The sequence below is a fragment of the Hylobates moloch genome, unplaced genomic scaffold, assembly GCF_009828535.3.
Source record: "Hylobates moloch isolate HMO894 unplaced genomic scaffold, HMol_V3 SCAFFOLD_3, whole genome shotgun sequence".
In the NCBI taxonomy this organism is placed as follows: Eukaryota; Metazoa; Chordata; class Mammalia; order Primates; family Hylobatidae; genus Hylobates; species Hylobates moloch.
In genome coordinates this window covers 3,536,826-3,549,057 of record NW_026652278.1, presented here as the reverse complement: position 1 = coordinate 3,549,057, position 12,232 = coordinate 3,536,826, and the positions used below count along the sequence as shown (strand labels likewise).

At 57.1% G+C, this 12,232-nt stretch overlaps 1 protein-coding gene across 4 annotated transcripts in view; it reads right to left on the bottom strand.

Moving 5' to 3' along the window:
- EBF3 (EBF transcription factor 3) overlaps positions 1–3,879 on the bottom strand; it is a 125,851-nt gene extending 121,972 nt beyond the window's left edge. For all 4 annotated transcript variants that reach the window (XM_032175049.2, XM_032175024.2, XM_032175040.2 and 1 more), the window contains exons 1-4: positions 3,626–3,879; positions 3,352–3,508; positions 2,921–2,984; positions 2,142–2,197 (exon numbers count right to left, since the gene is read on the bottom strand). In XM_032175049.2, coding sequence (XP_032030940.1) covers positions 2,142–2,197; positions 2,921–2,984; positions 3,352–3,508; positions 3,626–3,759 — 411 coding nt within the window. In that variant the 5' untranslated portion in view covers positions 3,760–3,879. The remainder of the gene's footprint in view (positions 1–2,141; positions 2,198–2,920; positions 2,985–3,351; positions 3,509–3,625) is intronic.
- Between the last annotated feature and the right edge of the window lie 8,353 nt (positions 3,880–12,232).

The window sequence follows — 12,232 nt, the reverse complement described above, 5'->3', positions numbered from 1 at the left end:
GCGCTCAGTCCGGCTCCGCCGCTGGGAACCCGAGCTGGGGATCGGGAGCCGCCCGCCCGGGCTGGGCCTCCACCACCGGCCTCGCGAAAAAACAGAAAAGAAAAGAAAAAAAAAAGTCTACTGGGGGAGGGGCGGGAGGCTGGGGCCGGGAGCTCCAAGTTCCCGGCATAAAATTCCACGGAAGGGGGAGGGATGTCCCCTCTCCGGTTCCCGCCCCCAACCCTGAAAATTATCTGGAAAATCCTTCCAACCTCCCCGGGCACTTCTGACACTTTCCTCTACTTCCAGGCGGACAAAGCCCTTTCTGGTGAAAGCCCGGGGCTGCCCTCCTGGGAAGAGGGAAGGTTCCCCGCGAACCCCGCTCACCCGGCCTCCCGCCTGGACCCGGCTCAGAACCACAGAAGTGATGGGTGTCACCGCAGGCCAACGAGCCGCCTGGGGCTGCAGGGCGCGTGGCCGCGGCGGGCACCAGCGCTTCTGAGAGAGTGGCTTGTCCTCCGATGGATCCCCGTATTTATATTTGATTTATTTTTTATTTTGTAGCACAAACAGAAATCCATAAACTGTCGGTTCAGCGCCATTGACTCTTTGATCAGTTACTGGGCTATTTCTTTCCTTTTTTTTCCCCCTCCATGCCCGTCAGTGAGAGGAGATTAAATGCCTTTATTTTCAGCCCTGTTTATACTGCAAAGGTACAAGGCTAAATGAACAATAAAAGTGTACTTAAAACGAAGCCTCCTCCTCCTCTGTGCAACAGAGAAACTTAGGGCTGCCTACATAAACCTCTTAATTAGACTATAGCGATTTCTGAAAACGTTTAGCCATTATATACAAAGGAAATAAAATCACCCTGTCAACCAGCAGCCGGAGTTCCAGAGGCTTCTCTGAATCGAGTGAAATAATCACAGAAGGGCACACCGCCTCTGTCTTTGTCAGAAAGACCTTAGTTTACCTGTCAGATCTGTTTTACTCTAAGAGAAAACCACACTGGTTTACTGCTGCAGGCATTAAAATCTAACACCCTTGCTACCTAGGTAAGGACAAACTTTTTAAAGGGGAAATAAAATCTGCAAACTAATTGCATGCAGAGAGTGGGAGGCATATGTGCTGGGCTGCAGGAAGCCCCAACAAGCTCTCCTTTACTTGGCTCACAATTCTTAAAGTTAGCATCAAAACCGAAGAAGCCACTTTCATTTCTAAGTGTGAAGTCCAGCTTGGAAGTATATTTTAAAACAATCTGTGCTGAGTGGATTTAATCTACAAACGGGACCTGCCCCTCTCCCCACCACAACACTCTATTTTAAGAAAATGGGGGCGGGGGAGAATCTTTAAAACAACCAAATCAACAACAACACACCACCCAGCACAAAACCAGCAGCCAGAGACTGCACAATGTCAAAAAGCAATGACGCACTTTTCTCCACTTAATCACATTACTGATAGCCAATAGTTATCATCGGAAAAGTTGACCAAGACAGGTTAAATAATTTAATAAGGAACTGCTTGTAATTATGTTATTTACAAGGTATGACAGAGGGTGGGAGAGGGGGCAGAGCAGTGGACGGGTTGGAGTGACCCCTGGAGCTTGGAGTTTGAATTATGGAGCTGGGGGGCTGCGAGGTGAAGATGGACTAGAGGAGAACAAGGTGACTTTTCACCCCAACACATTTAACTTTTAAATCCAAATAAACGTCTCGTGTTACTAGATCACACTGGAAAGGAGAAAAAAAAAAATGAACTAATCAAGTCCAACTGGATGGGCTTAGGAGTCAGCTGCCTTTGTTATAGGAAAAAAAATCCAAATGAACTGATTTCCAGCAGACAGAGAAGCATTTAAAAATAAACAAGAGGGGGGACATCTTGAAATTTTTGTCAAATATTAATTACCATAATTAAGACACAATATGATTCCAATCACAAGACAGTTAATAAAGCATATATGTCCTGTTCTAATGACAACACAAACTATTTTACCAATCACTTCATTCATTCCAATAAATATGGAATTCTCATTAGCATGTCAAGGAAGCTCAACGGAAAACAAATACACGAGATCCATTTGTCAGTGCCCTTGCCTCTGAAGCCCAGGACAACTCAGGCCCAGCAGTGAAAAACTCGTGCAGAGGCATAAACTTTCTCACCTGTTTGGTCATTGAATCTATGAGGCGAACATACAGATCTTGCTCTGTTCTGACTCCTGCAAAAAACAGAGACAAATTCTCATCAGGATTTGAGTGCTGCACCTCGGGGAGGGCACATGGGGCACAGGAAGTCTGTAACTCAGGACTGCTGCCACGGTGATGCAGCAAAACTTAGGCAATCCCTTTGAAAGGGAGAAAGAGAACCCCACCACTTCTCGCTTAATTTTTTTTCTTTTCTTAATTAAGAACCTTAAGACTCTTAGGGTTTGCATTTCAAGGTGCAAGGAATTTGCCTGGTGGAGAGCAGGCCTGGTAGCTGTGCGCGGTGGGCCCATGTGGTCGTTTATTTTTAGAAAAGAAAAAGCACCAAATGGAAACTGAGAGGCTGAACTCCTTCTAATGTCTCTCGAGGATTTAAAAAAAAAAAAAAAAAAAAAAAAAACTCGTTCACAGGAAGTAAGTTGTGCTCCGTTTATGGAGTTACCCCCATCCCAATAATTAACATTAATTTGCAAAATTGAAAAAAGTCACTTAAAAGTGATGTTCTGCTGGAGCCCGTATCGATCTTTTTTTAACTTTCTACTTCAAGCTCCACCGGTTAATCATGTGAAGTGCCATCGACTTATTGATCGTTTATGTTTTGTTTTCCTTCTATGGCATGAGAAGATTTCGTGTTTACATCCATGTCATTTTAATCTCAAAATCTTTATGTCCTTTCACCAGCGCGGAAAAGGAGAGCCAGCCGCTGCAGAGGCGGCGAGCAGGCAGCAGGCACTTACCGTTGCTGTACAATAACTGGAGTTTATAGTGGATGCCATTGTTGGTTTTCTCGTTGTTTGGCTCCTGAAAGTAACGATAAATAATTGCATTTAGTGCGATCGGTGTCAGGCGCGGCCACCGCGCTCGGTCCCCCTCCGCGACCGAGGCTCTCGGCCTTACACATGGCAGGATTCCTAGCTCGGAGCAGCGCGGTGATGTCACTTTCCTGCTGGAAGGCCAGCGTTCTCCTCGCCCCGAATAAGTCCGAGGGCGCAGAGAAGTTGCCCAGCCCTCGGCGGTCCCGGGCGGCCGCACGTGGCGGCGGCGGCTGCGGGGTGGCCTGGCGGAGCCGTGCCCGCCGCCTAGGGGGGCACTCGAACCCCCGCGCGCCGGCACCGCCTGCCTCCCACTTCTAGAAAGAGAGAGGGGGTGATCGTATGTTTGCACTTACTTTCTCTTTCTCCACAAAGTCCACAAAAGCGGTCCTTTCAATCTCCACCGGCTGCCCCTGCCTGTCGTAGAGCGCCAGCACGAAGTGGAAGAAATTGGATTTCCGGAGGTTGGAAGGCGGCTGCTTCTCGAAGTGCGCCCGCGCCAGCCCCACGCCGCTGCGGGAGGAAAGAGACAGCGGCCCGGTGAGGACCGCGGCGCCGGCCGGCGGAGGGGGCCGGGCCGGGCCGGGGCCGGGGCCGGGGCCGGGGCGCGCGGGGGCGGCCGGTACGTACCTCTGGGCGGCCGTGTTGGCGTCCACCACGCCCGCCGTGTGCATCCACGAGCGCACCGGGTTCATGCCGCTGCCCAGCGGCTCCTCCTTCATGGTCGTCCCCCCGCGCGGAATATTCTCCTGAATCCCAAACATGAAAACTGCTGGCGGCGGCCGCAGCTCCCGGCCGAAAGCGTTTCCTCGAGCAGCGGCGCTCGGGGCTCGGCGGCAGGCGGCTGCCCTGGCCGCCCTCGCCTTGCTCGGCGCCTGCGGTCCGGCCCCGCCGCCGGCTTCAGCCCGTCCCGGGCAGGCGCGACATCCACCAGCGGCCGGGCGCTCCGGACGGCCAGGGGCGCGGAGGCGGCTCCACCGGCGGCGGCGGCGCTTCGAAGGAGCAGGACGCGGTGGCCGCGGCGGCGCTTGTTGTTGTTGTTGTTGTTTGCGGGCGCGCTCAACGTGGTGTCATCCTAGCCAGGCGGCGTCCGCGGCTGCAGGACACTGCGGGATCGCCGGCTTCTGGCGCGGCCCGCCTGCTCCAAAGACAAATAAACGGGGCAGTGAGTGCTGCGGCGCAGTCCCGGGCGCAGGCGGGGCGCGGCGGGGCCTGGAGCGGCGCGCGCAGCGGACGGAGGCGCACAAAACTCAGCCCTCTCTCCCCGAGGAATGGACCCTTTCCCGGGAGCCAAAACTCGAAGCCCCCGGGAGCGGCGCTGTCAGAGGGTGACGTCGGGGGGCGGTGCCTGCGCCATATATGGGAGCGGCCGCCCCTCGCCGCGCCCCTCGCCGCCGCCGCCGCCGCGCTCGCCGACTGACTGCCTGACGGCGCCGCGAGCCGGCCCGAGCCCCGCGAGCCCCGCGAGCCCCGCCGCCGCCGAGCGCCACCGAGCGCCGCCGCCGCCCCCCGCCACGCACCGCGGCTCCTCGCGCCCAGCCGCGGCCAAGGAAGTTACTACTCGCCCAAATAAATCTTGAAAAGAAACAAACGCAGCCGCTGCACAACTGCAGCTTGGCCCCTTAATACCTCCCTGCAAAACCTGCCACACAGTCAAACACGATGGGCGGGGCGGGGGGCTGTAAAATAACGAGGCGCCCCAAGTTGCCCAGATGCATGCAATAAATGCACGGGGCTGCAGCTCGTCCTGGGGCCGCCCGAAGGAGAAGTGGGAAGAGGCAGGTCAACCGCAGGGAGGGTGCCGGAGGGAGGAGCGGGCAACGGACTGGGAGGAGGGGTGCCCAGGGCTCCCCGGCCAAGGCTGGACGCGCAGCTCAGCCTGATTTCTAAGCAGACCTAAGGCTGCTGCAGGGCCGGCCAGTCCCGATCTGAGCCCCGCCGGGTACTCCAAGCTTCCTACCCCGGCGGAGGCCGCCGAGTGCCGGGCAGGGAATCCACGTCGGAGGCAGGTTCTGCCAGATACTCCCTCTCCCCCGGTGGCCGAGGCAGACCCCGGCCCCTGGCCTGTTCTTACGCACAGCGAGTGACAAAGAAGGCTCCGGTCTCTCCGGGCCGACGGGAAGCGCGCCCGGCCTCTCCGGCGACCCGGAGCCGGGTATCTGGCTGCGCGACCTGCGCGGTGGCCAGACCGCCCTGGAGCCAACTGCTCCAAAAACCAAGCGGACGCCGCCGGCGCTGTGGCCCGGCCCTCAGAGCCGCTGGACTGGGGTGAGCGCGCGGCGCGCGGCTTCCCGACCTGGTTTCTAGGAATCGGGAGGGCAGCCGGGCGCGGGCAGCCTATGGGCCCCGCGGCCCAGCTCCTGCAGCCGGGACTCCGCGCCCAGAAGCGCGGCCCGCCCAAAGGACGTCTGCGCGACACGGAGCAGAGACCCAGGGGACGACCAGGAACTGTCCCAGGCACTTCCCTGCCAAGAGAAATCAGGCCCTTTTGATTAAAAAAAAAAAAAAAAGATTGCAGGGCGCAAGTGTGTCGCAGGGCAGCCTCCTCCCGCCGGGTCTGGGGCAGCACTCCCTTTTCCCGTGAATTGGCAGCGTGTGTACGTTAATATTTTAATTAATCGAGAAAATCGAAGTCCGATTCACGTTATCTGGGGACCCCCACGCCTCTTGGAAGGAGTGAGAAAAAAGATGTGTTGGAAAGAGATCTATTTTGCTGGTGTTGGGGGTTAATGACTATTGCCAAAGATAAGTGAATTATCAAAGCTGTTGCGCCAGTCCCATCTCAAAATCCATTACGGTGCCGGCCGTCTAATTAAATACGTAAGTATAATAAAATCATATTTTATGACTATTTGAGGGTAATGAGATTAGTCTTTAGAAGCGATCGCCACATATTAAAGATGCCACTGTCTATAGAATGTTAATAACCTTAAATCAAAGTGTATGGAAACTATTCATGATAAATTAAAAGAAAATTTCTGTATTCCTAATAAGCCCAGTGCTTTCCACTCTCGGCAGACCCTGGTGTAGGAGGGAACACTTTCTTCGTGGAGAAACCACGCAAAATAAAGTTGGCCATCGGGGGAGGGTGGGGTTGAGAAACGCTTTGTCTCTGCGTGTTTAGCTGCTTCAGGGGCTCACGCAGGGCAAGCGGCCAGGCAAGCGTTATTGTCAGAATATGCAAAGTGCCTTTTCGGGAAAGATGAAGTTGGAAATAGGAAACAATGCTTCCTTTATAGCACACTTCCTAAAATGTCCAGCCTGTGCTAGAGGTGCCCCTTCCTTGCGCTAACGAAAGTATCATGCTTAAAATCATTTACAGTATCTTTAATTCAGATTACACGCGCCAAGGCGATTTAAATCTGATTACCAAATTAGAAGGTTTAAAAACAAATCCTTCTAAATCTGATACTGTTGACTAAAGAGGAAAAAAAAGTTCTATAAGCCCATCACATAAGGTAACGATCCTTCCCCAGAAAGAAAAGGGGTTTTAAACCTTTTCGACAACAAATGCAGCTGCCCCACTATTTTGGACGATATTAAGCGAAAATGAATGCAAATCTGTGTTCAGCAGCCATCTGGCCCGAAATGGGGGAATCAGCTGCTCTCACAACAGGCTCGGAGGCTGAATCCATTTCAGCTCATTTTCTAGATCATCTGGTCCCGCACCCAAAGCGTGGAAAATACGGTCTTTATCATTCACCAACTTTATCTTTTTTGTCACTCCGCTGCTGGCTCCGAGCTGTGGGCACAAGGACTCGCCGACCGGGCAGGGTCTCCACCCCGGCCTGCTGCGGAGCGGCCTGGGAGGGTACCCCCTGGTCCCCCACCCCATCCCACCCTCAGATTTTCGACTTGATGGGGCAGGAGCAGCAGCAGAGGGGAGCGAGGGACACCGCAGCCAGGCCAGGGATGGGGAAGAGGGCTGCAGGTCAAATCCCGAGTGTCCTGAGTAACGCTGGGAGCGCGTCCCGGCGCTTGGCCGCCTCCCGAGGGAGCCCTGCCCCCACCCCTTGCCCTTTCTGGGGAACGCGGGGTGCTGGATACCCAAGAGAAGGGAGAGGAGGAGAAACAGGCTGCTACTTTGGAAGTTTTGCAGGCCCACGGCGGCCGGAGGTCTAACCTCGGTGCACAGAGCGCTCCCAGGGGCCAGACCGGCGTCCAGGGGCCGGACTGGGCGGAGCCTGACCTTTGCGGGGGACCCCGCGGGCCGCGACGGCTGCGGCCACCGCTCAGGGCCCCGCGCCCAACGCGATTTGCACGGGTGGCCCTCGAGCTGCCGCCGCCGCCGCCTCCTCGGAGGGTGGGAAGTATTCCTTTTGTGCGGATTTACGGGGAGAGGCTTCAATGAGCCCCCTCACATTTGCATTTAAATAGCGGCATCAAGCGCTTCGCGTGCCACACACCAGTGGGCTCCCAGATGTCAAGCTGGAGTCAGTCAGATGGCCAGTGCCCAGCTGTCCTCCCCATGTCGTGCCGGAGCAGGCAGTGACCTTAAAGAGACAGCGCCCGCCGCCCCTGGCGCCCGGCTCTGGGAGCGGCGTGCCGGGTGCAGGGCGCAAGGCCCTGGCGGCGCTTGGGCCACTAATCCGTGGCACCATCAGAAAACCTGGCTGAAGTCTAGCCGGGGCTCTAACCTCCCAGGAGCCGCACCCAGGCTCACCCTGGCCTCCTTGCCCAGCCACTCAGTGCCCGAGCCACCGCGCGTGCCAGCGTCCTCCGCCGGTACCCACTACCCACCCGTGAAGGGGGCTATTCGGCGCGCGTAGGGAGGAAACTTTCCCCTCACCCCTCCTCAGTCTCAGATCCTCCACTGGTGCCTGGTGCAAGGCCCAGAGACCGGGACCTGGGCTGGTACCGGACTCCAAGCCACCCCCACCCAGAAACTTCAGCCAAGTTGGAGTCCCAGGGCACGAGGCCTGCCGCGGTGTCGGCATGGGCCCAGCGCCCAGGGCACCCGGTGAATGCCCCCTTCTTGATCGAGGCTTAGCCCAGGGCACCCGCCTACCTCCCTAACATCCTTCCAAAGAGTAATACACTGCATTTCCTGCGTTGAGAAGCCTGGGCCGAGAGTTCCTGGAAGCCAAGTCCTCTGGAGTATCAGGGGGTGCGCGGGCTCGACCGGACGCAGCACCCTCGGAGGGCCCATGGCCACAGGCCCAAGCTGCCTGGCCACGTCACTTGGAGCCTTCGGGAAAGGGTAAAAGCCAATGCACGAAAGGCCAGCAGTTCGTGTGCCCGCCGCCAGTGCTGAGCTGCAGGCGCGGCCCGCCCCCACGTCCTCCGCGCCCCGGGGTCACGCTCAGACCGTGCCGGCCTCCGGGCCCCTAGCCCTGCTCAAGCTTGGGGTCAGAATCGGGCGCCAAGCACAGGCAGGGACCGGGGAAAGAACAGGAAAAGAGAGAGCCAGACTGACCCTGGGCCCCAGTGGGAAGGAGGCCAGAGGGGCAGGGAGAGACGCACCTAGAAAATCCCGGGAACTGCGGGATAGGGTGGAAACAGCACGCACTGGCAAAGCCTGCCCACCACGGGTGGTGACGAGGCCTCTGAGCGCGCTCCAAGTTCCGTCTTGCGCCACGGGGTCACGCTCGTCCGTGGGCCGGGGAAAACCGAGAAGTAAGGGCCATCCCAACCTAAGTCGCGCACAAACGGAGCCCGACCAGTTTGGGTGGGTTACTCAGGCCCAGAGAGGGCGCCTTCGCCCTCTCGGCGCGGAGATGCCAGCCGCGGGGGCCTCAGGAGGCATCTGGCGGCAGAGCCCAAGACAGGCCGCGCACCCCGCCTGCCCTCTGAGGCAAGTTACTGGGCAACTCGCCCTGGCACATGGGGCAAACCAACGGGCGCCTCTGCCCTGCGCTGGAGGAAGGATGCCCTGTTGGGTTCACCGGTAAAAAGCAAAAACTGAAGGGTCCCAGACCCCTGTTCTCTGCATTGCCTCCTCCCCCTAATATTTATTCTGTCCGGCTAAGATTGCTGAAGCCCGACCCCCAGTACCGGGGAAGGCTCAGCTTCCAAGTGAGAACGTGCAGGCGCCTCCTGCCAAGGCGGCCAAGTTTGACAAACAGCGCCTCCTGGGGTGGGGAGAGTGGAGTGCCGCTGCGCAGCCGGGAGCCGGGAGCCGAGCAGCCCGGGCTCCCACTCACCCCGGGGCAGGTGTCCGCCCCGGGTTCTGCCGGCCCCAGCAGCTGGGCCCCGGCTCCTGCGCGACCGGAGCACCTAGTCCTAGCTGACGCCGCGACCCCAGGGGCGCGCGGAAACCGCCACACGCCGCCTAGTCCTAACTTCCGCCCACCTGCGTGAGCAAGGGTCGGACCAAACCCGGCACCGGGCAGAAGGCCTAGGTACCAAGCGCCACGCGAACGTCCTTGCTGGAGAGAAACCTGCGCTCTAAGTGCCCGGCCCCGCAGGGGGCGACGGACTTGACCTGGAACTCGCTCAACCTTCTCCCTGGAAAACTATGGGCGCTCCACGCGGGGCGAAAACGCCGGGGTGTGCCTCGGCTCCTGAAGCGTGCGAAATTATAAGGGAAACAATTATTGTTTCCTTTTCCTAACTTTTCTCGGATTTTTTCGGTCACTTTGGCCGACCCCATGAGTCAGCTCTGGGGGCTCTTCTACTTGAGCGAAAACCCCAAATCAAACACTGTGGCGAGCTTGGGCTTCTCCCAACGCACCCGGCAACCCTAAAGCTTGCCTCTCTGTAAAGATGCTCCGGAGGAGCAACCGAGCTGGAAAAGACAGCTGGTGCGTGGCGAGGTCCCTCGGACCCGAAAAGGCCCATCGGTTTAGCAACGAGCTGGGATTTCTCGAGCTGCGTTCGGCGGCGCCCGGAAAAGCAGTCCGGCTGGATGCGCCCGAGCGGGCGCGGGAGACGCCGATTCAGCGCCGGCCCGCCCCCGCCAGTTTACAAAGCAAACTTTCCCCAGAGAAGTTCCGAGATCGAACGGCGCGCAAAGTGCGCCAATCAACACCTAAACAGACCCAAACTGTACAAACACGGATCGATCAGATAATTTCAAATATTATAATTGGCTTTAATTAAACACACTGCGTTCTAATTAACTCTGAAATTTTAGCATGCTTTGGGACACTGGTGTCTGATTTGATATTGTCAGTCCAGATGTCCTAATAAAATTCAATCCTCCACTCAAGACTTCAGTAGTCACCAAGAACAAAATGCAAATTAAATGTAAAACCTAAAGTATCGCCAAAGGTATAATCAAGAAAGGTGTCTCAAAACTTCTCACTTTTTATTACGCAGTAGTTAAAAAATGCAGATTACATCCTAACAAGACCTCTCCAGCATACCATAAATCTTAACTCTTTCATGGACGGGTGTGGAGTGCCACGCCACTGGCTTGAAGGGAAAGGAGGGGGCGGCCAGACCTCATGACAAAATTAAATACCCTCTTCTGCAAGCTAACCGCGCACAAAAGTTTGCCAATAAAATTCTAGTTTGCAACCGCGGTTTGCCAGCACGAGTAAAGGAAGTTGGGGTGGTAGAGAGCCACAGTGGGCACGGACGGAAAGGGTGGCCACGGTCACCGATGTACTAATGTCCTCCTCCTCGGCTATCCGATCTCACTCCTTCACAGCACCTTAACAGAGTGTATACACCCGTTTTGGTGCCCAAAAGTGGGGCGGTGGGTGCCGGCAGCCGGGCCGGGGAGTCCGTCCAGGTAATTAACTCAGCTCCGGGGACTGCGACGATGAGGCCGGGAGGGAAGGAAGAGCACACCGCTCTTGGACAGAAATGTGTCAAGCTCTCCTCCCTTCCAGCCTGCACAAACCCTTTCGCGCACATTCGCGCGGCTTCTAAGGGATCCAAGCCAGCGGACTGGGTCGGGCAGCGCACGGCGGCGGTACGCACCCCTCCTCTCCCCCCAGGAACGCGGGCGCACGCCGAGGCTGGAAGGAGGAGGGTGCACCTCTGGCTACAAATTCGGCCGCGAAGAGATTCTTTACCAACTCTAAGGGTTTGCTAAATGTACAGACCAGAATGAGTCCCGTTAAAAGGAAGCTATTCCCACATTAAACATGTGTATGTTTTCCATACTAATGGAGTCACATAAAGCTGTTGCTAATTTAACTTTTTAAAAAGGCCACACTGTGGAAATTTGCATTTTCTTTAGGACATTGAAATGAAGAGAAAACTGCTGGGCGGCGAGGCGGCCCATGGCATAGCTAGGGGCCATGTAGAAATAAAAACAGATAAAGAAAAGAAGAAAGAAAGAAACCGGCTTCTCTTCTAGACTATTAATAAGCAATTTGTCCCGCTGAAATTTACATTGCAAAGCGGAGGGCGCCGGCAGCCGTGGCGGCGGGGCTGGCGCTGGCTCCGGGGGTGCACCAGCGCGGGGGCGGGGGCGTCCTCCGGCCATCCGGGCCGCCCTCTGGGGCGATCCACCGGCGGCTTTGAACTCGGTGTCCTTGCCGGCTTGCCGCCGACCCTCGCCCGCACACGCGCGCATCTGCACGCCAGGGCCCCGCCTGGGCCGCGCACCCGGAGGCCGGGACTGGGGCTGCGCTAGCGCCACCCGGACTGAGCTGCAGCCGGTTGGGGATCTCCTGGGGGGCGGGAATCCCTCCGCTCCCAGTGACGCCTTGGACTCGCGGACCCCCATCCACCCCAAACGACTGCCCAGGTCTTACATTAAAAATGGCAACAATAAGCTTAATATTTTTTTTCCTCCTTAGCCGTGCCGCCCCGGTGCAAGTCGACCGCAAGCGTGGAGCCCCGAGCCCCGCGCCCCCGCCGGCTCCCCCGCCCGCTCGCCGCCCGACGGAGCTGCGGATCCCGGGCCTAGCGTGGGGCCAGGGCGCCATCTACGGGCGCCGCGCGGCTCAGGGCGGCCGTCGCCTCCTCCCTCTCAGCGTCCAGCGCCGGCTCCTCCTCCCGCCGCCGCCGCCGCCGCCGCGCTCGCCCCGCGCCGCCTGCCACTTATCACAATTACCCGACGCTCCCGTGCCATTTTGCTTATGAAACATTGATTGCTAGTTACGCGGACTTTTAAGCACTATATTAAAACTTTCGAAATGAAGGCGCTCTCCTGCCTGCGATTTTTAGGCACAAGATTAAAAGATATGAAATGTAAAGATAATGCAATTTGATTTGTTAGTCTAACTCTGCGATTTGAGACTTGATGTCCCCAAAGACCAGGCGAGCTTTTCCCCTTTATTTATTTTTATTAAAACATCAATCTACGCTGGAGCTGGGTGAACTCGGTTTCACCTGGAG